We start from the raw sequence: 24,766 nt of genomic DNA on the forward strand, positions 1-24,766 counted from the left end.
ATTATTTTCAGTGCAGTATGGAAATCAACTTGCAAAGACTTGACATTTCCTTTAAATCTCTTACAGTGAACATTATGATTGGAGCTTTCTTTGTCAAAATCCACTTATTGTGCAAAAATTAACAAAAGGGCAGCAGCATTGCCAAAAATTTAAAAGGATTAAAAATTGATTGACAACAAAATTTGGGGTATTGATGTTTTCTGACACTGTTGACATCATTAATAAGATAAGATATAGTTTATTATTCCCTTAGGGCAATTATTTTTAGGATTAGAGTTACTGCATCACAGAACATGTATCTCCCAAATATACTTATATACATACATAGTACACATATACATAGCTTACATCACTCATACAAAAAAACAAAACCACAACAGTACCAATATTAATGGCAAATGTAACAGTACAGCAGGCCTATATTGTCAATGATGAGTTGACTAACGCACAAGAAACTGCTTCCCTTATGTGAGTCAGTGTTTTCAGTAGTACGTGTACTACTGTAACTGTTATGGTCTGAAAAGTACTTTAATTCAATTCAATGAGTCCAAGAAACGTCACACGTCGATGCACCGGTATGTTACCTTGCCTACGTAGCAAGCTCTCTGCTCCAATCATCGTTCAGAACCCTCACATGATGCTTTGCTATTGGCTGGGGATGGAAAAATAGAGGCGGGGTCTCTGCAGACTAGAGAAACCAACGTCGAAGTGGTTGGATGTTTTCGCGGCCTGTCGGACTGTTTCATGCTGGGAACAAGGAAACGTAACGTTACAAAGTGTTTATTTCTCCTCGAGCGAATCATTACATTAGCGAGAAGCCAATACAAAGTCGCAGTCATATGAAAACGGTCTGCCAAGCCGGTGAAAATTACTTTCAATACGACTAACGTGTGCTGCATGTCTACAACGTGAAGCTAACGTAGCTACCGTTACCTCATAAAACAGTGTAGAAGATGCTAATGTCCGCTAGCTCGCTATGTTAGCCTAACATTAAACGTTAGTAACAGTTGGTGCATAACGTCTGAAACGTTTACACCACACGCTCTTCGCTAAAGATGACTTGGCCTCACTTCACAGACGCTTAGCTAACTTAGACCAGTAGCAGACTTCTGTGTTACAACATAACCGTCAGTGTATTCATAGCCAACTCTGTGCCTAAAGACGCTCTTAAATATTTTGTTAATCCCAAACAGGCCTCCAAGAAACCTAGGCTTTTAACAAGCGTGAGTGTTTTACCTTGTGCCCCAGGGCTTGTTTTCAAGCGTCCATGTCAGCTGATGTCAGAGGTGTATCAGTTCGTAGGGCACTGAGGTGGACAAATGCGCAAGACCTGTGATGGTTTTGTCTTTCCTTGTTTTAGGATGAAAGCTCTGGACTAAAGCTCGGTGGGTCAGGAAATAATACAAACAGGAGATCAGGAAGGGAGCGGGAAATCATTGTGAGTGGCCATGGCCTACTCTAGCTACAGCAACCTGAGCAGGGCTCAGCTTACCTTTGAGTATCTGCACACAAACTCGTAAGTACCAACGTGCTGGTGTTCAATATGTGCTTATGAACTTGATACTGCACAAAATTGTGATGAAAGAAGTGAAAGTGAAAGGAGAGGAGAATTTACTTCATTGTGTGACAGCAAACGGTACTTTAATGGTGTGTATTATTTGGGGAATGGAAGATAAATATATATTACATGTATTAAATGAACAATTATTTATGCTGGAGTTATGCTAGTCATTAAAGTTCATGTCAAGAGTGCAAGAAATTTCACATCACAGCTTTTGCTTTACAAGTATATGAGTCAGTGATGTATTAGATAAATGGATAAATACTTTATTTATCCCAAAGGGAAATTAAAATGCCACAGCAGCCACCCGACGCAAATCAAAATACAAAAACAAAGAGGCAAGAAAGGCAAAAGAAACACATGCTACTAAAGGCTAAATTATTCTGACACAGAGGAGGGGCATTGTGCAATGTAAGGGCAGCTGGCAGGAATGACTTCCTGCAGCGTTCTTTGTTTTACGGCGGAGCTGAAAAAGTCTCTTACTGTAGGTGCTCTGCTGTTTGACCAGCAGGTTATGGAGGGGATGTGACATGTTGTTTAACAGTTTGTGCAGCATCCTCCTTTCCACAACCAGCTCCAGTGTATCCAGAGGGGCCCTCAGCACCAAGCCAGTCTTCCTGATCAGTTTGTTCAGCTTGTTTGTGTCCCTGTCTTTGATGCTACCTGCCCAAGCAGATAGCAGCAAAGAATGTTGCACTTGTCACAACAGACTGGTGGACAATTTGTAACATCTTACTGCACACATTAAAGGACCTAAGCTTCCACAAGAAGTAGAGTCTGCTCTATCTTCCCACATTGCTTTTCCAGTGCAGTCTGTTGTCAAGATGGACTCCATATTTGTATCCCTCTACATCCCCTCCAAGAATGTTGTTTGGACTTTTGACTTTCAAATGTGATGGGATCCTTTAAGCGGTTGTCAGTGCCAATTTTGAAATGTGTCTGACAACACCAAATTTAGTGAAGTCTTGGTGTGCAAAAAAACAGAACAGGGTGAACTTGTGAATAGCTAGAAGTCACACTTGACACGAGTCATATACAGAGTAATGTGGTTTGCAACATTAACTGTCATGGATTTAAAAAGCAGTAGTAATATTATCTGTGCACTGCAGTGGGGAAAATGGAACCAAGGTCCTCTTTCATGTTATTTTTACAGAACAAGACAACCCAAACATTTTCTTTTGATGCAGCCTGACTGAACAACTGGGTCCATGTTTGAATGTGTAGTTGTGTTTCTAATCAACACATTTAGAAACTCGGATGACATCAGGCCATGACCTCATTTCCAATATCACATGCAAAGGTCCAAGAAAGATTTAACCACAAGTGTGTAACTGAACCTAGCAGGGTGTGATTCAGTCATTTACCAAGTCATATAGCTGGTTATGTGGGTAGTTTGTAATGGGCATTTGTCATTATTTTTGACACTTGATTAAATGGTGAAAAATGATGATAAATGATAATTTAATTTAATCCATAAGGTAAATAATTGTTAAATGCAGCCCAGAGAAGAGTATTGAATACTTGTCACTAAGTATAACTTATATTCAGTAGTGACAATTCCTGTCGTTCTTACTGTGTAGTCACAACAAACAGTGACGTCATTTTATTATAATATATTCAAATTGTTTCACTTTTTACATTTGTTCTGCCTTATAGGCTTGTCAGTAAAGCACTTTGAATTGCATGAACATGTATGAAAGGTGTTATACAAATAAAGTTTGATTGATGAGGCTCTAAGTACCATCTGAATGAGGACCCAAACAGATGGTAGTCTAAATATTCTTTGTGAGGATGTGAGACTGAGTTTATATATTGTTCATTGATGATCTATTTTTAAAATCTTTCATTTTACCGCTCTGTCTGTTTACATTGAGACATACAGTAGCTGTCATTAGATTTTATTAATATAGAGGTTGTGTAACTGATAAACAACCCCACACACCACATAATAGGGAGTTCAAATCTTGTCAGATCTTGTCCTCTTTCTCTCACCGGTTTGCCCAGTTAACTCAAGTTTAATGTCATTTGATTATTCAGCGTTTTATTGAATGAATGATGTTAATTGTCTGTTTTTAGGACAACTCACGAGTTCTTATTTGGAGCCTTGGCAGAACTTGTGGACAACTCGAGGTACACATGGTGATTTGAAACAAAATTGTGCAGCATGGGAATTGATATTGGCCTGATATCTTTCTTGTAGTAAATAGTCTCACGGTTTATTTATATATTTCACAGAGATGCTAACGCCACACGGATAGACATCTACACAGGTACACCTCAGAATAAAACACCCAGATTCACACACTGAAGCATGCACATCTATTTATTGCTCCTAACACTTCTGTCACTTTCCTGCCTTTCTGACAGAGAAAAGGCCAGAGCTGCGGGGCGGCTACATGCTCTGTTTTCTCGATGACGGTATAGGAATGGACCCCAGTAAGTGCCACTTTATCATCAGAGACAAGGCTAATGTTTAGTTCATAATTAAAGATATTTTGTGTGGTTCCATAACATGTGTCTTTAAGATATTTTCTGCTGATGAATGTGTTATTGTTGTAGAAATATGATGCTGAGCACCTTTTTTTAATAGATGAGGCAACCCATGTCATTCAGTTTGGAAAGTCAAACAAGAGATCACCTGGATCCACTCAAATCGGCCAATATGGAAATGGACTGAAATCGTAAGATCTTTTATAAATTCTTGTGTCATTATGACATTACGCAGTTGGTACACTTGTGTTTGAACAATTTCACATAATTGAAATGTGTGTGTTTCCACAGGGGCTCTATGCGTATCGGGAAAGACTTCATCTTGTTCACAAAAAAGGGCAACACACTGACTTGCCTTTTCATGTCAAGGACTTTCCACGAAGAGGAGGGACTGGATGAGGTCAGAGCTGTTGAATACAGGGTGTCACGCTATATATAATTTGGACAAAGTGAACAAACTCGCTTTGCATCGAAAACTTTGTAGTTGGCAAGACACACATAAGCAGTTAAATCTGAAGCCATATCTTTATATCTTGTGGAGAAGACGGCCTCCACTGCTGCATGTATGTTCAACAGACAACGTGTATATCAGGTTGTTGTTTCTAAACAAGACGAGCAAGACATGATGGGAAATGAGTCAGGAGGCCATTTCATTTGATGAGGTTTCGCTTTTCCTTCATATCATGTTCTGCCTCTCCCAGCAATGTAAGCTATAATTAACCGTTGCTGTTATAATGTACTCTGACTACTTTTCTTGATAATTATTTGCTTATTTGTGAGGCTTTATTATAAAGAGAAACACACTTGCTTGGTAATGTGCATTATGTGTGCACGCATTTTTCCTTCCACATGCAGTTACGCTGTCTGGAATCAAGTATATTATAAAACTACTTATGTTGTGACTGTTGAGATGAATCAGGAGTTTTTCCTCAATACCACTAGTATCATCTACCACAGCTATCTTTTGTGGGACTTAAGCTACTCAGACATCTCTAAACTTGTATACTTAAGTGTTATGATCCTCTGTCTTCAGGTGATCGTGCCTCTCCCCTCCTGGGACCTGAAGACCAAGGAGCCACTGACCTCTGACCCAGAGAAGTACGCCATAGAGACTGAGCTGATCTTCAAATACTCACCTTTTAAAAATGAACAGCAGTTGATGGAGCAGTTCAACAAAATAGAAAGTAGCAGTGGTGAGTATATGCATGTGTGTCTCAGTGATTAATTTAATACAATTTCATGGTGACTCTTTTACGTAAAACAGATAACTTGCCATTTTAAATAAAGACCGACATTTTCTTAAATATATCTTTGTTTTTCCTAAAGCTTTAGTGTTGGGGATATTGATTGTGATGCTTACATTTGTGTTATGTGAAAAGGTACTCTTGTGATTGTCTATAATCTGAAGCTGATGGACAACAGAGAACCAGAGCTGGATGTGGAGACAGATCACCAGGACGTACTGATGGCTGGGACTCCTGCTGAAGGAGTGTGAGTATAGTTGTTTGTTAAAATTTTATCATGGGATCACTGACCCATGGCCAAAAGGAATTATATTTTTCACATCAACTTCGTTATTTGTATGTACCAGACAATTTGGCAATGTACCAATGGCTGCACTCCTCTTACAGGAAACCAGAGAGGAGGTCGTTCAGGGCGTACGCTGCTGTTTTGTACATCGACCCACGCATGAGGATTTTCATACAGGGACATAAAGTCAGGACCAAGAGACTGTCCTGCTGTCTTTATAAACCAAGGTAATATAACAATGCACTGCTTCTGTAACTGATATATTCCAGTGACAAGACTTTCATTGGCAACCTTGTTTTATTTTTAGGGTTTATAAATACTCATCGACTCGTTTCAAAACACGTGCTGAACAAGAAGTCAAGAAAGCTGATCATCTCGCTAAGATCGGTGAGTCAGTGTTGAACTGGGTTTATTAATTTACGTTTTGCTTGTGGCGCTCTCATAAGTTGACTCTGACAATTTATGTCATTTATTTCAGCGGAGGAGAAAGCCCGAGAGGCGGAGAGCAAACGGTTGGCCTTGGAGGCCAGATTAGGAGAGGACCTGTCAAAAGAGTCACGGGTAAGCTGAAGAGGATCTTCTGGTTGGTTTGTCAGTTGCAAAACTCAACATGTATGTAAACAAGCTTTTAAACCAAAACTGGCATACACTGAATTTTGTCTAAGAATAATTGTAACCCCTCAACCTTAACCCCACGATAAACTAAGGTTGGGATTAACGTTGAGATGAGAAGGGTCAGTAGTGGGAGCAAACCTGAGCTAACAGTGAGACTATTTCATGATGTAAATGTTAGAGCATCAAAGGCACTATTATCCCCCCGGTGTTTCGGCCTAAGCTGTTTAACAGCCAAAAGATTTCAGTCTAATGATCTAAGACATCTGGAGGAGACTTGAGAGGTTGAAGGATGTGAAATATACAAAGGGGCCAGCCCGTTAAGTGTACTGGAAACCACTGAAGAGAGCTCAGCATTGGCAGCAACATTTTGGACACACTGCGGCATGACAGCAGTTTTTTCTTTGTGTTTTTGTCTTCTTTTTTTAAAGCCACTTTAAAGCTTGTGATATATTTATATCCCTTTTTAAGTGTTATAATGCCTGTGCTGATGTCTTACTGATGTCCTCCTTCTCTTCTTTCAGGCAATTCTGAGAAAGGTTCAGGATTCAGCCATGATGCATCGACAGGATGCTGACATGAAGAAAAGGATCCTAGAAGCCAAACAGAAGTATGATAGACAGAACCCAATTTATCAGATTTATAGATTTGCGGATATTTAAAGTGATGTTTTTGCTAATGGTTAGATTGATTATTATTTACTCACAAATTTAATTTGAATCCAATAGGCAGAGCAACAGTGGTCAAAAAGAAAAAGCAAGCTATGAACAAATACTGATTGTCTAAATAACAAATGCAGAGGTGAAAACAAAGTCAAAGTTGAACCAGTAAATATTTCTGGATGTTTGCAATGGACAATTTGTGTAATATCCAATACAATTTATGTCCACATGTGACACCCATGTTGTTGAAAAAGGTCATTTGCACAGAGACCATATTTAAGCAAGCAGCCTCAAACCTACAGTTATTGTGCCAGTGATGTCAACAGCAGTAATTTTTCTTGACATGGTGGCTTGCGGTTCATGATCTTTTAAACCAAGGTTCAATTTGTTCTGTTTTTGTGTGTATGTTAAAGGAATAGTACCTTGTGCACTCCAAAAGATGCTCTTTACCTGGCTTTATCTATTTTCCATCAGTCTCCTGTTCTTTCTTCTCCCTCAGAGCATTAAAGGAGCCAAAGGAGCTGAATTTTATATTTGGAGTGAACATTGAACAGAGGGACCTGGATGGGATGTTTGTATACAACTGCTCTCGTCTCATCAAGATGTACGAGAAGACAGGACCCCAGCTGGAGGGAGGCATGTGAGTAATGTGCACACAGATAATGAAAAGTATGAACGTTTGAATGACTGAGAAAGACGTTTTACAATAATGTGGTTTGTGTGTATGTGTTTTAGGGCCTGTGGGGGTGTGGTTGGAGTAGTGGATGTCCCATATTTAGTTCTAGAGCCTACTCACAACAAACAAGACTTTGCAGATGCTAAGGAGTATCGACATTTACTGAAATCCATGGGGGAACATCTAGCACAGTACTGGAAGGACACTAACATTGGTGAGTTTGTCTGAATTGCCGCTTTCCCCTTTGTTAGTAACACCTGACCTGCACAGTTCAAATAAGAAGTACAACCAGGTTAGTGACTGCAGTACTACAGTCAATGTCATGGTATTAATATAATTCTGCTCCAATTGCTTGAAATGTGAAAGCCCTGCTCAGGTCAGTCAATATCCAGTATGAGACTGTGATAGTATTTTATTTTTCAATTTTTTTTTTGCTTTGGGTAGTAACTGAAAGACAGAGATCCTGAGCTTGTTAGATCAGCCGCACTTATGTGCTTGACTTTGGGGAAACTTGTAATTTGCATGGACCACACGCCCACATCAAATTCACTCCCATGGTAGGGCACAGTGCAGGTATCTCAACAGTATGGAAATGCAGCAGTAGCTTTTGCTTATCTTGCCACCATCAAATCTTGATGGCTGAGTTGGGCCGAGGTGTGGCTTCTTTAAATGAAGAGGAGCTGGTTAAAGGCTTCAGTATGATTCAAAGGAAATGGGTCATACAATGTGTCGTTGTCTGACCATGTAAAGACAAAAGTGTTAATAGCTGTTTCAAATTTCCACACTCAAAGTTGTGGTGAAAAGCCTGCGATGACAGCCTCTTCCTTGCTGCATCACAATGCCTCCCTGAGATCTCTTAATGAACTTGTGTCTTTTACGGTGAGGATGATGACGCACACTTTCAGACATTGTTTCCTTGAAGGCATTCATGCTGTTGCATTTGGTCACACACACAGAAATAATGGAAATAGTTGTGAGAAGAATGAAAAAAGAGACAAACCTGCCTACTTTCTTTAGTCGTGTTTGGACTGAAAACATCCCTGCATTAAAACAGTTAAGGGGGCTGCGGTGGTGGGAGCGTGTTGTTTAAGGTACCAGGAAGTCCAGTTGGAGTAACGTATTAATTAGCTTGAAGGCTTATCAGACACCAGAAACAGTGCACAACAGTTTGTTATACTCAAAGACAGGATTTTGCAACTCTGGAAATTTATCACAGCAGCCCGCACTTTATCTTTCATCGATTATCTGTTTCAGAAAGCTTTCAGACTCTGTCGAAGCATCCTGAGGCCTTAAGGGGATTTGACCCCAATCTGAACTTCAATCAATTTGATACAGATGGTATCAACAAGTCAGACATCAAGAGAGGGAGAGGCAGTGACAAAGTAATATTAAAGCTAGAGCAGAATTGTAAGTAAATGTGTTGTTGCAGCTGCAGTAAGAAACAAGTAGCAAAGAGTTCAGCTCAAAAATGCCCACTTCAAACTTTTACTTGCTGCTGTTTACCTTCTCATTCCCTTGAATGACAAAGTATGTCCAAACCTTTGACTGTTACATTATATATTTCATTTTAATAATATTTCTTTATGAAATGCTGAGTATCTGTATGTGTTATGCAGCTCAGAAAGGCATAGTGAAGTTCTGGGATGAGTTTGGATATCTGTCCGCCAGCTGGTCTGCACCTCCGTCATCAGAGTCAAGATACAAGAGACGCCGCGCCATGGAGATACCACTTACCATTCAGTGTGGTTAGTTACAGATAAGCACATACACAAAACATACAGTCACACATACTGTACCTCAACAAACCAACTTATTGCAACAAACTTACACTGACTCTCTGGTCCTGCTTTTCATTTTTAGATAAATGTTTAAAATGGAGAACACTGCCGTTCCAGATGGACGCCGTAGACAAACGCTACCCAGACAGCTGGGTGTGTCTGATGAACCCTGACAGCTCCCAGGACAGGTACACATACATGTGGTTTTATACTTCATGTCTATTAAAAGTGCAATTCATGCTATGTCATTTAGTTGAATTATTCATGTAGTGTTTCTACATATTATATATTGTATCATTGTCATGTGTCTATTTTGTGTTTTTAGATGTGACGCTCCTGAACAGAGACAGAATTTGCCATGTGGTGTTCTGAAGAAAGACAAACAGTCAGCTGAAGACAAACAGAAAGAGCTGACAGAGAAAATCAAACAGCAACAGGAGAAACTAGAGGCCTTGCAGGTACATCATCTATCTCTCATCTATGTCTCTGTCTCTCTTTGCTTTGTGTACATTAGGACATAATAGATTATATTTGCTTCTCTCAGAAAACCACAACCATCAAATCTGCAGCAGATCTGAAGAAGCTACCACTGGAAGTCAGCATGAAGCCAACAACAGAGAGCTCCTCTCAGGTACAAGCTCCTCATAGTGAATATATTTCAGGGTCAATACTCATGTAAAACCGAAAATACTGGTTTCAAGATCAGTTTAATGTAAGGAGTTTTCAGCACAAGTTCTGTTAACTTCCTACCTGCAGTGTATCTAAACATAGTATTAAAAATATTGAGTTTTTTATGATCACTAACCTACTTGAAGATGCTCACAACTATGATTCTCTGCAACACCGTCATAAATGCTAGCTGGAGGATGTGAAGCCAAACCTCAAATTGAAAACAGCTAAAATATAAAGTTTTGTATGTTTTTTTTTTTATATATATAGAGTTATATTGTGAAAGTGTAATAAAAATATTTGAATGTCAGTAACCTGCTTGACACATTTAATTGTGCCGCAAAAGCAGTTCAATATAAACAATTAAGTTTTTATTGAACAAACATCATCAACACTGCTGTTGATGATCTTGTTTTTAATTCTCCCACTGAAATGGTTCATTTTGTTTCTTCTCCTTTTCCCATGTTGTCGCCATAGGCAACTCGGTCTTCAGAGAGGTCTGTAACACGCCCGCGCTCCCCACCTCTCCCAGCTCACCTCAAAAACGCCCCTAGTGCCCCTCCATCTCGTGCCACTTCTCAGCGCCCCTCCCGGACATCTGCCCCTCCCCCTCCGCCACCCAAAGTCGAGCCATCCAGGTCCAGAGCTGCGGCAAAGCCTCCTCAACCTGCAGCAAAACCTGCACCCAAAGCTACTGCCAAAACACCCCCACCCAGCCGTGGCTCACGGGTAAGTTACAGGTTATAGGGGTATTCTGGTGGTCCCACAAAATACTGTATTAATGGAAGGCTTTGTTAGAGAAAGCTTAACGTCTGTGTTCTTCCATAGACACCTGCCAAAGCATCACCTGCCAAACCAGCAGCTGCTGGACAACGCAAGAGAATAATAGAGCAGGAGGACAGTGAGGAGGAGGAGGAGGAGGAGGAGGAGGAAGAAGAAGAAGAAGAAGAGGAGGAGGAAGAGGAGGAGAGCGAGGAGGAAGAACCACAGACAAAGAAATCTAAGATGGCTGCTGCTGCTAGTAACCGAGGGAAAGTGATAGAAAAGACCCCGCCTCCCAAACGTGGCAAGGTGGACGAGGTATGAACACAACACATTTCATTATAAATACATTAATAGCAAGAACAAAAGGTTGATATAGTATAAAAAACAGTAAACTAGATGTATAAAATGGAGCATTATCAACTACACAAACCATGCACGTGTCCATCTTAACGCTTTGAATCAGACTGTGTCTATCAGGCTGGGTGTGTGGCGCATTGTGCAACATGCTGTACAGACTCTGCTGTGAAGATGTGCGCTGTTTGTTTTTTTGCCGCTGCTTGTTGCCTTTCCTCCTCCAGTACCTCTTGTCTCCCAGCAGAGATTAACTTTCAGGAAATGAGTAAATGAAGAGGAGGCAGGAGTGAACAGAGCTGGTGCAGTTGTTAACTTGCAGCATCATAAATGTCTGCATCCATTACAAATGACGTGACAGTCACATGCTTAAATCCAATAGCTTATCTTGGAAAGAAGTTTCTCAAATATGTCCTGTTTTTTTTATTAGTATCTATACATGAAATAGCAGCAACTAACATGTAATAACATGCTACTCCATGTGTGCATATACAGGCTGTAACTATCTTTTGCATTTAGAGTGTTTTTATTTATCCTCTATGTTGCTGATCAATGGAGATACTCAGCTGTTTTAAGATTTACTGAACATTAAGACAGTGGCAAAGCTTAATTTAAAAACATTTTTTTAATGTCACTGACGCCCATAAAACTTTCAATTAAACTGCAGTGAGCACTGCTTTATTTGCTTCCTTCAGTATATGAATGGCTTGCAAGATGGTGACACTGAGATCAGTTTCAGACTCATAAAGTGAAGGAAATGAGGAAATGCAGGCACTCCTGGATGACTAAGTAAGTTACTGGACCTCAATCAGAGCCCCTCTGCTGTTGACCTTGCAGGTGAACACACATTCCCAGCCTGAGAAGAAAGGAGTTACTACTCCCACACGGCAGACACCAACCTCTCTCCCTAAATCTATTTCTACACAACAGCATGGGGCTAAAGCCAAGGTAGCTTTATTCAGTCCCTCACTCTACCGCCTTCAAATAAAGCTTGGCTGCATCTGCTCTCACAACCTCTAATCATCAAGACAACTTAATCTTTCATCTGATTGTGGTGTTATCCAATTGGGGTTTAGTTTTCAGACTATCTCTAACAATCTCCTCTTGAAACGGAAATAGTCAATAATCATTTCTAACGGTTGAGCATGACTTTCTCACCCCAAAACTGTCCACTTCTTTCATTAACATGGATGCAAATCGTTTCTGTTAACCTCCTTTTCTTTTCGGTGAAACAATATTTCTCTGACTTTGGTGGTCGTAATGATTGTTGTTTGTTGCAGACACCTGAGAAGGCTCCACAGCAGGAGCCAGAGAACGATGCTAAAAATGCTCAGAAAGGTGAGAGGATGGGCTGGTCTACACTAAAGTGTATCATGCACAGAACCAGAAGAAGAAAGCTCTAGAAGCTACTAACATGATTACATATTTCAACAGATAAGGGTCTGCTGGTTGAAGTACGTGTCAATAAGGAGTGGTACACAGGAAAAGTCATTGCTGTGGAGGCAAACAAACAGAGCGTTCGCTGGAAAGTGAAGTTTGACTACGTACCTAGATCCACCCCTAAAGACCGATGGTCAGACCTTTATCTGTTTTAATTTATACTGGGCACATTTTGGTGTTGCTGTTAATTAATATCCTGTACTTGTATGTATGTGTATGTCTGTGAAGGGTGTTTAAGGGTAGTGATGACGTCCGGTTGATGCGTCCGCCATCTCCAATCTCTCAGACACCTGACACCCAGCAGGAGACTGAGAAGGGGCCGGCACCCATGGAGCCAGACACTACTCAACCAGGAACCAGTCGAGAGGTGACGGACAGTCTGGTCACCATGTTGAGGTGAGGTGGTGACGTGTAATTGGTGTTGTTACCCCACACTTTCTAAATTACTAGAGGCAGGGCACATACACGTTGTTTCATTTGGTTACTACCAGTGCGCTTAAATTAGAGGTCGACTGATTAATCGGCACCGATAGGACGTTTTACAAACCATCAGAATCAGTGGAATTTGGCTCCCATTGTGGCCGATGGCTGCGCAGCCTCCATCGGTCACACGGGGACGTACATCACCATTTTGCATGGACGCTCTATACACAAAGTCAAGGTAATCAGGGTTTTCCCTTCCAGTATAAGACTCAGGCGCAGCGCCTCAAGTGTTTTTCCACAGTGCCTAAGCCGAATGAACCAAAAAAAACTACACTGAGTCTCTACGTTTTGCTGTCATTTATGGTTGCCTCTGCTCTCTCTGTTTGACACACACACACACACACACACACACACACACACACACACACAGTCCCTTTACACCTTGCATTAAAATGTCTCGTATCCAGATTGTATCTAGATATGATTTAACCTGATTACATTTACACCTGGTATTAATATGTGTCTTCAGTGTCCACATTGAGATCCAATCGCTCTGACCAGCTCCAACAACCAAACGTTACATCCTCCTCTCTTTTGCACAGACCAAAAAACCAATAAAGGTGGGGAGGGATGGGAATGCTGGCTATCGACTTTTTCCTGCTCCAAACAGTCATTATTATATCAGCCTTTAAAAATCCACTACTGGTCGACCTCTAGTTTAAATGCACTTAAATAAGTCATCTTTCTCCGATAAGAATGTTTCTTAAATGTTCTTAAATGCCCTGTAGAAGCAGATTTTTTGGCTAGGTGTAGATGTAATTGGATTTTTCCATGTGAGCATGTGCATGACAAAGACTTTAGACAGAAAGTTTCTCTGTGACGGCTCAGCGGCAGAATGAAAGGAGAGTTTATTACACGTAGCGATTTGTCCTCGTATTTAAAACAGTTCCATCCAAAGTCTGACTAAAACTGAAACTAACAAAGGGGAAGTCTAAATAAGTCTTTTTCCACCTCTGAACATTTGACTTTGAAGTTAAGACTCTGCTAAGGTCGATGGTTTCTGATTACCTGCATAACCTGGTTTCTTGTGTGCATGTAAACGTGTGCTTGTGTTTTCAGGACGATGCTACGTTACTTCTTTCCTCCTGCTTTTCGGATTCCAAAGGATGATGTTAACAGCATGACAGCTGAGGAGTTGGTGGCCTTTCCTCTGGTGAGACAGATCATAGATGATTTAATGTATTGATTCGTCAACCAGAATTGAACCTTAAGTCAAAAGGAAAATGTTGTTTTACATATAAAGTAATAGAATAACAAGAGAACGGAGCTCTGTATCTGTCCAGCAGTATTTCACATTACAATACTTGTCAAATCTGGGCATGTGTTCACCTGTTTTTTACTGTTGTATGTTTTCTTTATCAGAGTAATGAGTGCTGGTGTATTTATCTGATTCTTCCCGTCATTTAGAAAGAGTATTTCCAGCAGTATGAATCAGGTCTCCAGTCATTGTGTAACTCATATCAGAGCCGAGCAGACGCCAGGGCCAAAGCTGTGGAAGAGAAGAGCAACAGCACCGAGGTCAAACTCAAGGAGGCAGACGAAAAGTTACAGAAACTACGAACAAACATTGTAGCACTTCTGCAGAAAGTACAAGAGGTGAGACTGCTTATTGTTTAAATCTGTTCTTTATCGATGGTTGAGGAAACAGAACATAAAATACTATTGTTTGTAAAAATCATGTGAAGTAACATTACTTTTTCACTCTTTTAGGACATTGACATAAACACAGATGACGAGCTTGACGCCTACATAGAGGACCTTCTCACCAAGGGTGATTAAAGAAGACAGAAAAGAGAGAAATCTATAAGAGGGAGGAGGACATGCACATAAACAGACTGGCAGTTTTCATTCCAGCCATGACTTACAGATGGCTCCCCAAGGAAGTTTGATGTGAATATTTGGGGATATTTTCATTGTTGATCCTTCCACCTGTTAAATCAGATTGTCATAAGTTAGATTTTTGTTATTTTGTGCGTTCCAGCATTTAGTCAGCACCAGCATGCTCTTTGATTTTAGTGTTTCTATATCTTTGAGTAGCCGTCTGACCTGTGGGTTTTTTTTTATCCCTTTCATATACCTGCTTTTTATATGTTAATCTATGTTTAAGCCATCATATCCTAATTGACCGGTCAAATAATTTGAGTTGGTTTAATACAGTTTCTGCTCCCTTTAAAAAGTCAACTAATGTTTTGACAAACTGGAGGCTACATTTGTTCTTTTCCATTTCGCTCCATCGTCAGGTGAGAATTAGACAAAGTGACTCAAGACTTTGGCTCGATCAGGCTGTGCGCTCCACTGCAGTCTGTGTGTTAACATTAACTTTTATTTTTGTACACTAAAGAAACATCAGTGTTGCCCATTTACCTTCCTCCATCCTGGCCTGCCTTACAAGCAAACCAGGTTAATCTATTACGGTTGGGTGGTGTGCCGCACCCACAAACAAGAACTTTTTACTGGGTTTTATCAGTATGATTACTCCCTTAAATCCCTACTGCATTTAAGCAATGACTGTTCTGTGTTTATTTTTGGAAGAAAAAAAAATCTGAGTTTAATGCAAAAGTTGTGTGTTCATAATTATCTGGTGCCTGTGTCCTTCTTTTTGAACAGATTTTTAACATGTCATGGAAGTGTTTTATTAAACGGTGCATGCTGTAAGTCTTTTTGTTCTGATTAGAACAAAGGATTCTGTATTTTTGACAAATCTTTACTTAGAACAATAAAACTGGTTCCACAACACGTTTGATGCATGTATGTCTGTTATTTTTGTTCATCTGTATACAGTAAATTACAAAATATTGGTTGGGGGAAATTTACATTTACATTTTGCATGGAGAGTCTTCAGTAAAATGTTAAAAGCAAGCAACCCATTAAATATTAAATATGAGGCTCTTGAAGGGTCAATTCACCCAAATTACAATTTATAGTTTAATGTGACTAAGTTTTGAGCTCTCTTTTGATTTCTGCCACCATCCCAGTAAAATGAAGGTGACTAGAATTTTGTTTGTGGTGTTTTAAACATTAAAAGTTTATTTAAAATTTTAGATTTTAATGTTGTGATTTCCATTAACATCCAGTGCACTGGAGTGAAAACAGAAATCTGCCAAAACAAACAATTTGCATGCCACTAGTTTGAGTGCTTCTACTGTATTTTGGGTGAACTGACCCTTTAACAAGGAACCGCAGCTGTGACGTAAACATCGGTGGTCTGACGTCAGGTAAGATAGTACTACTGGTGTTTCTCTTCATTTATAACGCTTTTAAATTGGACTTATAGATAATTCAGCGTCGAAAGGAGTTCACCATATGAACTGGAGAGCAGTCAATGCTAATACAAAGAATATTATGGTAACTGGCAGCTGGTTTTTGCAGAGTGAAGATACGCTGCTGTCTGCCGAAGAAAAGCTAAGCTAACAGTGAAATATTAACAACCCTTTGCATGTATTAATAAGTAGACTATCATTAAATCAAATTAAATGAAGTTGCTGACCAAAATGTGAGGCTGTTCTCCGCTCAAAAACAACAACATTAACAATAACAGCGGAATCAAATGAACTTTGACCCAGTTTTGTGGTCAACAGTCAGCGTTAGCTAACAGTAACATTACTCATTAATACAACTCTTCTCAAGGGCGAAATCTTCAGTCAGACATCTGGGGGGACCAGGTGGGTAATTTATGAGTTTGTTGGCTTATCTTGAACTTTTAGCTACTTAAAATAAAAATGTCCTGACAGCTCTGAGAGGCTGCTTTATGCCAAACTACTCCACCGCATGAACCTGTGCTGCGTCTGAAATCACATATGATCACACACTATGTACTACATACTCAAATATGTGTAAGTTACTATCGTTCAACATACTTTCGTGTGAATAAACAATAGTATGTATCTTTTCGGACCACTAACTAAAAAGCTGTAATTACGACGTCACTTCCTGTGAGCATCCTTGCCAATTGGAGACGCGTAACCATGGTAACACTGCCAACTATAAAGCCTGCACTAAATTAAAAAATTATATACATTACGCCTAACAAACTGAAACCTTATACTTACACTTAACTTGAGGCGTTATTGGCGTTACACCGGAGCAAAGAAAAATTCAAACACTTATCTGAGGCCATTATCCGAAGTCTTGATATTGATGGCTTCTGTATCTGATAGTATGATGTGTCTCAAAAATACAAAAGGACAACAAAACATGTATGTAGAGTAGAGAAAGAAGTACTACAATTCACAAATATGATATGATGCATTAGGAAAATATAAGAAGAAAAGTCTGGTTATGCTGAAGCAAATCTAAATAACATAATTTACAGGTGATCGATGACATATAGAATATTTTTGTTTTGTATTAAACAATATAATGTAAATAACTAAATTAATGAGACCAATCTGTCTCTCCAATTGCCTTCACACAGCCGAACTTGTCATCTCACGGCACAATGCTGATTACCTTTTCTCACCTCAGACTGCAGGTTTTGAGCCATGTCGGCATGCACGGCCCTCTTGAACCGCAGCGTCTCTGGAGGCTGCTGCAGGGTGTTGTGCGGTGTTACTCGACCGCTCGTCCATGTCAGATCAGCCATTGTAGCTGAGCCGGGCACGAGAAGATCTGATGAAGACAATCTCTGGGAGGCAACGGGCAACCTGCCGTTCTCCAGAGCCAGGATAGGATCTTTCTTTCAGGACAGGCCTGTGCTGAAGAACCCGTTTCTAGAGGACGCTTTGCTCAGAGGATACTTGAGGAGACACCTGCCTCAGGAGGTGAGGACAGAGCACTTCAGCACCCCCGACATTTTTGTGTTTTATGACTAGAATTAAACAGCTGGATGGGATCTATCTTGTCAGGCGGAGGTCTTGTTTATGTGTATTTGTTTGTTCACAGGCAGCTTTCTCAGACTTGTGTGCATTTGGAGAGCGTGTGGCGAATGAGGTGGACGAGTGGGGCCGAGAGTGTGAGGTTACTCCTCCAAGGTTGGTGCACTTTGACCCCTGGGGTCGCAGAGTGGACCACATTGTGACCTCCCCGGCATGGAAAAACATGAAAGACCTGTCGGCACAGGAAGGACTGGTTGCCATCGGCTACGAGAGGCCATGTGGGGAGTGGAGGTCAGGAGGCTCCAGACCTTTTTAATGTCATATTTCAGCTCAATTCATCGTTTTTGGTAGTTTCTGATTGGAAACGTAGTTCCAAATGAGAAATTAAAAGTAAATATTTGTGTTTTGTTCCAGTCGTGTGTACCAAATGAGCAAGCTATACCTCTTCTCTCCCTCCTCTGGTCTCTACACGTGTCCTCTGGCCATGACTGACGGAGCTGCTAAAGTCATCCAGGTCTGTTGAGAAACAAACTAATTTATAGGCTGCAAACCAAACTTCCATTATAATATTTTATGATCTACTGATCCCTCTGCAGCTCTTAGATTGTCAATCAGTGATGAGTATTATAAAAATGATGTTAGTTTACTGGTAAAAGCATTTTCACAAAAGTGAACTCAGTTATAGGTTTTCTGCAGATAACTGGTTTCTTGAAAGTAAACATGAAATCCAGCTAAAATCCACTTAACACAGTTAAATTTTGCTGGAGAAACTTAATGTCTTGGCCATGTATATACTTTCATAACATGTTTTTCTACAAGTGTGTGTGACAGAGTCAGTGATGTGGCAGCTGTATAGGATGATTTAAGGAAATTCTTTAAAACTTTTTAAAAGTAAAATAAATAATTCTATCCCCCAAGTTTTAACAGCTGAATAGTAGACAATATTTAAAGCTTAAAGGCTCATATTAAAGAATGTACAGAACATTTCTTCTTACTTTCTTTTCAAATTATCCGACCATGAAGAAAGTCTTCAATCTGCAGTCTTGTGTATCAACAGAACATTTAATGTCAGTTAAAATATGTGGTTTATGGTTGGAGGTCGGGAAAAATTCAAGTACTGAACAGCTGCATGTAAACGTAGGTTTTAATGAATCACTTGTATTCACTTGCATAACTTCTTGTTTTAACCTGATTTTACCCAACTGTGCTGTGTGTGTGAAGTCCATAGGTGTTTTGTGGCCAGTAGAAGAAGCCTTCAGTCGTTTGACCACTCGTCAGCCAGAACGTTTCTGGACGTCAGGACAGTGGATGACTGAGAGACAGGGAGGATCTGATGTGGGTCAGTAGAGACCAGTATGAACTCTAAACGACTGGTTAGAAGCTCTTGAAAAAGGTTTAGATTAAATGATATAAAGCCCATTTCTGTGTTGTCATTGCACGAACTCTTTTTGGGTTGGTTTGTTGTGCAGAAGAAGAAGAAGAGTGAGTGTTATAATATTTAACGTCATCTCTTCCTGTCTTGCATATTCTCAGGCAGCGGCACAGAGACAGTTGCTGTTCCTCAGACAGACGGTTCATACAAACTACACGGCTTCAAGTGGTTCACCTCCGCTACGGATGCAGACATGACTCTCACGCTGGCCAGAGTGCAGGACAGAACAGGAGCAACCACACCGGTACTGTTGCTGACTGCTTACACCTTCCTAACATCGATCATTGGTCTCCCTCAATGACTTTCAGAGTGATATGTGTTCTTGTCTCCATCCAACAGGGTAGCAGGGGTTTGTCTCTGTTCTACGCGGAGGTGAGTCGAGGTGAGGACGGCCGGCTGAGAGGTATCGAGGTCCAGAGACTGAAGGACAAGCTCGGCACAAGACAGATGCCGACTGCTGAGCTGCTGCTGGACGGACTGCCAGCACACAGGGTCAGTTACACATCATGGTTTATTACAATAACGATAAACTGTGGATTCCCTCTTTATGTAGATCTGCTTATACGACAAAGACACACTGGCTCAGGCACAACTTACTTTGTTTATATTGAACATTTGTCGTATTGACAATAAGAAAAACCTTTCTGGCATCATTCTGTTAAGTGAAAAACTAGCTGGTTCTCTATAACTATTAGCTATTTAAAGCTACACTGAGTGAAGTTGACCACATGGAGGCAGACAGTAGACAACCTTTGATATATTCTGCCATCTTCTTATAGATAATTTGTAACCCTATTTTTGTGTTTCTTTGCCTGACTTCATCTTCAACTCTCCGTATCAGCCATTCTTTACTTCAGCTCTCTACCATTTCATGCTGGACAGGCAGCGTACAGTCAGCTTCTATACGGTTGTGAGTTAGAACTGGCTGCCAACAGCTTTTGTAGGGGGATTCAGTGAGAGTCAAAGAAACTCACCTATATTAACTAAAATAATGAGCCGAAAGCTGCGTAGAACGTCACTAGTCATTAGTCAAAAATATTGCTTTATAGAGCTTTGAATTCTCCAAAATGTATGAATTTTCTTTTCATGTATTCTTTCCATTCTATTCTTGTATCATTTTCTTTAAAAATACAAAAAATGAATGAAAAATAATGTATTAGATAATAAAATTAATAGATTAAATTAAATAAATGGTAATGTTAATTTGTAGTGTAACAGTAAGCGTAAAACCACGAGACACCTGTTGCCACCCAGTGGCTGCAGTTTTAAAATTGTGAACATCTGGAAATCATCCAAGATTTTTTTTTTTTACTTTTGAAAACTTCTGGCCAGACTTCATGCACTATTACAACAACCTGTTTCATTTGGAAATATAACACCTGGCATCATAAGATAGAAACAAGACACCTTTGAATATCTTTCTACTCGTGATTTGATCTTTCTGCGGAGACATCACCAGCTGATTGTTTTGATATCAAATTGATACATCAAAGTCCTTCACATCTTTATTTCTTCTTCTATATTAACAGCTCTCAGAGGAAGGAAGGGGTGTGGCGTCCATAGCTAACATGCTGACTATAACCAGGATCCACAACAGCGTGTCTGCAGCAGCAGCCATGAGAAGGCAGGATAGTACTCACACACTATCACAGCATCCTGAACCCGCTTCCACACATTTGCTCTAAATAAGCTGATTAATAATTATGTTTTTGTTCACAGGGTGGTCCAGTTAGCTCGTGACTACGCCACCCGCCGCACTGCCTTTGGAAAGCTTCTTAAAGACCACCCACTGCACATGCAGACTCTCGCTAGGATGGAGGTAAACTGCCGCTGAGTTAACAAACAAACTCTATTCAGTGTCTCCCATCATGCTTTGCTAATGTTTGCTTATGACACGGACAGGTGGAGACTCGTGGAGCTTTCCTCCTGGTGATGGATGTGTGTCGTCTGTTGGGCCGAGAGGAAAGCGGCATGGCGACGCAGCTTGATACGCACCTCCTACGTCTGCTCACACCTGTGGTCAAACTCTACACTGGCAAGCAGGTGCACAAGTACAGTCCGTGATAGTAAACTGTTATCTGACTGTTTGAGTAGTGACGGTAACCTTGTTTTGTTTCCTCTCAGGCAGTGGCTGTGGTGTCGGAGGGTTTGGAGAGTTTCGGAGGGCAGGGTTACATCGAGGACACCGGGTTGCCTGGACTACTTCGTGATTCACAGGTGAAGTCAACGCTGCTGTACAAAGGCAGAGAGCAGTAACTATAACTACAGAAGTAGTGAAATTGAGGGTTTCAGGCTCTGCTAAAAAACTGCCTAACAGATGTAATGCCTTAATTTTATGCCTTTTAGCCTAATGTACAGGAAATACAGGGAGGATATACAGTATCTACCAACAAAATGTGTTTTTATAGTTTTCTGCTCCATTTTAAAGATAAAGAATATGTTTCATTTATAACTTCTTAACTATATAAACTACTATTATATGACATAAATATTCTATATAAATTGTACTATATAAAACTTAACAAAAACTATATATAAAACTATATATAAAACTTAAAACAACAAAATAACTCTTAACTATTCTATCAAAATGTAGTTATAGAATGATTAATTTTAGTAAAAAAAAACAAACAATAAGAACAAAACAGGAAACTATGTTTAAATTGTAAATGTTACAGACCAGGACCAGACCAGAATTGTTTTTTTGTTGTTGTTGTTGGTCTGTAACATTTACAATTTAAACATAGTTTCCTGTTTTGTTCTTATTGTTTTGTTTTGTTTTTTACTATAATTAATCATTTTATAACTACATTTTGATAGATTAGTTAAGATAGATAGATTAGTTAAGTTATTTTGTTGTTTAAGTTTTATATATAGTTTTTTTAAAGTTTTATATCGTACAATTTATATAGAATATTGATATTGTATAATAGTAGTTTATATAGTTAAGAAGTTATAAATGAAACATATTCTATTTAATCATGTTCAATAATGTTTTCTCATTGTCTGTTCAAAATGTTGGTCCAGTGTGTTGTTAATGACACGTTGCATGTTGTGAGATTGTGACATGAAAGGTAACAGAACCAAACAGCTAAGTAAGGACGGGAGAACATAATCCAGCCCGCTCCCTGTTGTTACCATGTACTTATAGGGTAACTAGTCTGTACCTACAGAGTAAGACTGATTCATATGAGGAAGTTACACCATAAGTTCCGGGAAGTTACATGGCAAATGTTGGGAAGTTACACTTTAAAACACCAATTGTTACTCCCTTGTTTCTCGTTGTTTTGTTTTCTTCTGCTGTACCTACATTTAAGTACCAGTAAGAACCGGAAAGTATTTTATATGTATGGATTCATACGAGGAAGTTACACCGTAAAATGCGGGCTGTATTATAAAGTGCAACCTAATATTTTTTATATGATAAAACAAACATCAAAATTCAGCCTTAACTCAATTTTGACCAAATACGTAGCTATTGCATTTTGGCTTTGTGGAGCAGAATACCTTTTTAACACTTTTTGTCATTTTTAAGGTTACCCGTCTCTTTCTCTCTGTCAGGTGTTGAGTATATGGGAAGGTACTACAAACGTTCTGTCTCTGGATGTGCTGCGCTGTGTGGCTCGTAGCTCAGGAATGGTTCTTCATGCTTACTTCAACCATGTCAAGGTACGGCGTCGGTGAAAGATCCCGTCAAACTAGTTCAGTAATTACAATCTGTGAGTTGAACAGGAACATGATGTGCACTTGTTTTCTTCTCCTTGTAGTCCCTGCTTGCAGGTGCCTCAAGTGTTCCCTCACTGGCTCCAGCTGTGAAGGCAGTAGACGGTGCTCTCTCTCAACTGGAGGAGTTTGTTCAGGTAGCAGCTACCAGAGCGCCGAGCTACCTTGAACTAGCAGCCAGAGACCTGGCATACAGCCTGGCTCGCATCTACACTGGTAGGTAACACGCACACACACGCACACGCACACACACACACACACGTTTAAGTGAATTGCCTGCATTCACCCCTCTCTTTTGTGTGTTAACAGGTGCCCTTCTCATTGATCATGCATGTTGGAAAGGAGCCTCTCCATCTGACTCCTACGCAGCTCTCAGGTAGAACAAAAAGAAGTAAAATGTCATTGTTAGAAAAAAAAAAACAACACAAATGTATTTCATGCATCCATCATATATGTTTTTATTTTCCTCCATCAGGTGGTGTGAACAGGACTTGTGTCCCGTTGCGACCACTCAGGCAAGAGGCTGCTATGATCCCAACACTCCCCCCCTTGATGCTGCGCTGGTGTACGACCAACCGATCCAAGCCGAAAACTGATGTATCTGTTGCTTGATCTGACATTGCTGTGCCTCACTTTTTTGATTTTGTAGATGACAGAGATCATATTTTTGTATAAAAAATGAAAATCCACTTTTGAATAAGTAATTTCTAATACTTAGTTCTCTCTGTATGAAGCATGTATGTGATTTGATGTATGATATTTGCGTCTTTTAAATAAAGTGTTTGCATTTTTGTTTCCAATAAAAATAGAGCTGTTCGAGGAGTCTGGATGCTTAAAACGGTTGAAGTGGGTAAAGTAAACCTGATTCAAGGCTTCTCACATTCACAGTCAGGATCACTCTTCCAGTTAATAGACTCTGTAAGCACAGAGAAAGCAAAGATCTTGAACTTGAGCACAGGTCAGAGCCCCCAAAGAGGGGCTGTGCTTGGCGTACACAATGCCTTTCAGAACTGTTGGAAAAACTGCATGTGCAAAACTAAATATGTGAATCGTGCACATTTTGTAGAAATACCTTCCTTGATGCCACTGTACTGGGACTAACTCTTTTGTATGTACACTATCACTGCATTTTATAGCGCCTCAAAACTGAATACCTGAAATGAAACATGAGGGTGAAACATCTTAATAATGCTTCCATGTGATGTGCAGCAGCTTTTTTTTGCAAAGATATTATATAAAGAAAATATATTAAATACACCCACAAGTAATATTTTCTCCACTTCTCTATTCACTATGTTTTGTATATTTCATAATCTGCCTTGTTGTTTTTTTGCATCCTGAAATTCTGAGTTTAAGATGCTGAAGTCAGCTTCAGATTTTTGGTTGAGGGAAATTGAAAGCATAAATATCGATGTTTAACGGCTGATTCTCTGTTTTTGGACCACATACACTTGTGAAAAAGTGTTAGACAAAAGCAAAGCCTTAACAGCGAAAGCCTTAACACTGTTTAAACCCACTTTCACATTTGTGAAAAATTTATTTTGCTAATGAAAACAGCTGCTTATTTCTCATTCAGATCGAAAGCCACTATATTTAGACCTGTCAAATCTGGACTAGATTAACATGGAGACTCCAGAGACTCTTTAAAACACAGTTTCAGATTTGTGAAACCTTTATTCTATTTGTGAAAACTGAAAAAAAAAACCTGGTCTAATGTGGTCTGGATGGAGGAATGTTGGTGAAATCACCCTTTTGTGAAAAAGTTTTCACAAATGTAATA

General features: G+C 39.8%; 2 protein-coding genes across 8 annotated transcripts; both read left to right on the top strand.

Annotated features, from left to right (window-relative positions):
- The first annotated feature begins 656 nt into the window (after window positions 1-656).
- Window positions 657-15,753, top strand: morc2 (MORC family CW-type zinc finger 2). Of its 6 annotated transcripts, XM_042421139.1 has the most exons (30): window positions 686-763; window positions 1,194-1,223; window positions 1,361-1,516; window positions 3,638-3,691; window positions 3,797-3,831; window positions 3,929-3,997; window positions 4,152-4,242; window positions 4,343-4,451; window positions 5,085-5,244; window positions 5,431-5,542; window positions 5,683-5,808; window positions 5,889-5,968; window positions 6,060-6,142; window positions 6,718-6,803; window positions 7,355-7,495; window positions 7,591-7,745; window positions 8,786-8,938; window positions 9,148-9,276; window positions 9,392-9,497; window positions 9,635-9,767; window positions 9,854-9,940; window positions 10,456-10,707; window positions 10,807-11,058; window positions 11,932-12,042; window positions 12,375-12,432; window positions 12,529-12,667; window positions 12,763-12,930; window positions 14,077-14,170; window positions 14,425-14,613; window positions 14,728-15,753. In XM_042421139.1, exons 3-30 carry the CDS (start codon window positions 1,449-1,451, stop codon window positions 14,794-14,796), a joined length of 3,309 nt encoding a protein of 1,102 aa, XP_042277073.1. In that variant the 5' UTR covers window positions 686-763; window positions 1,194-1,223; window positions 1,361-1,448; the 3' UTR covers window positions 14,797-15,753. The 6 variants fall into 6 exon arrangements, with proteins under 6 accessions (XP_042277072.1, XP_042277077.1, XP_042277078.1 ...); XM_042421138.1 differs by lacking the exon at window positions 1,194-1,223 and having other exon boundaries at window positions 657-763; XM_042421140.1 differs by lacking the exon at window positions 1,194-1,223 and having other exon boundaries at window positions 758-776.
- Window positions 15,754-16,152: 399 nt separating this feature from the next.
- LOC121903935 (acyl-CoA dehydrogenase family member 11-like) lies at window positions 16,153-24,543 on the top strand. 2 transcript variants are annotated; one of them, XM_042421363.1, is made up of 15 exons: window positions 16,153-16,232; window positions 17,482-17,777; window positions 17,899-18,122; window positions 18,246-18,345; window positions 19,053-19,170; window positions 19,365-19,507; window positions 19,603-19,755; window positions 20,793-20,887; window positions 20,983-21,082; window positions 21,166-21,306; window positions 21,388-21,480; window positions 22,825-22,932; window positions 23,031-23,202; window positions 23,296-23,362; window positions 23,462-24,543. In XM_042421363.1, exons 2-15 carry the CDS (start codon window positions 17,499-17,501, stop codon window positions 23,580-23,582), a joined length of 1,914 nt encoding a protein of 637 aa, XP_042277297.1. In that variant the 5' UTR covers window positions 16,153-16,232; window positions 17,482-17,498; the 3' UTR covers window positions 23,583-24,543. The 2 variants fall into 2 exon arrangements, with proteins under 2 accessions (XP_042277297.1, XP_042277296.1); XM_042421362.1 differs by lacking the exon at window positions 16,153-16,232 and adding an exon at window positions 16,278-16,679.
- The last annotated feature ends 223 nt before the right edge of the window (window positions 24,544-24,766 follow it).

Source organism: Thunnus maccoyii, chromosome 9 (assembly GCF_910596095.1).
Source record: "Thunnus maccoyii chromosome 9, fThuMac1.1, whole genome shotgun sequence".
NCBI classification, from domain to species: domain Eukaryota; kingdom Metazoa; phylum Chordata; class Actinopteri; order Scombriformes; family Scombridae; genus Thunnus; species Thunnus maccoyii.

Coding starts and splice junctions, on each gene's coding strand:
- morc2 (XM_042421138.1), top strand. CDS start 1,449: ATGGCCTACTCTAGCTACAGCAACCTGAGCAGGGCTCAGCTTACCTTT. Junction 3,692..3,796: donor GAACTTGTGGACAACTCGAG/GTACACATGGTG, acceptor TATATTTCACAG/AGATGCTAACGCCACACGGA. Junction 14,614..14,727: donor TTCTGCAGAAAGTACAAGAG/GTGAGACTGCTT, acceptor TCACTCTTTTAG/GACATTGACATAAACACAGA.
- LOC121903935 (XM_042421363.1), top strand. CDS start 17,499: ATGTCGGCATGCACGGCCCTCTTGAACCGCAGCGTCTCTGGAGGCTGC. Junction 19,171..19,364: donor ACAGGGAGGATCTGATGTGG/GTCAGTAGAGAC, acceptor GCATATTCTCAG/GCAGCGGCACAGAGACAGTT. Junction 21,307..21,387: donor AACTCTACACTGGCAAGCAG/GTGCACAAGTAC, acceptor GTTTCCTCTCAG/GCAGTGGCTGTGGTGTCGGA.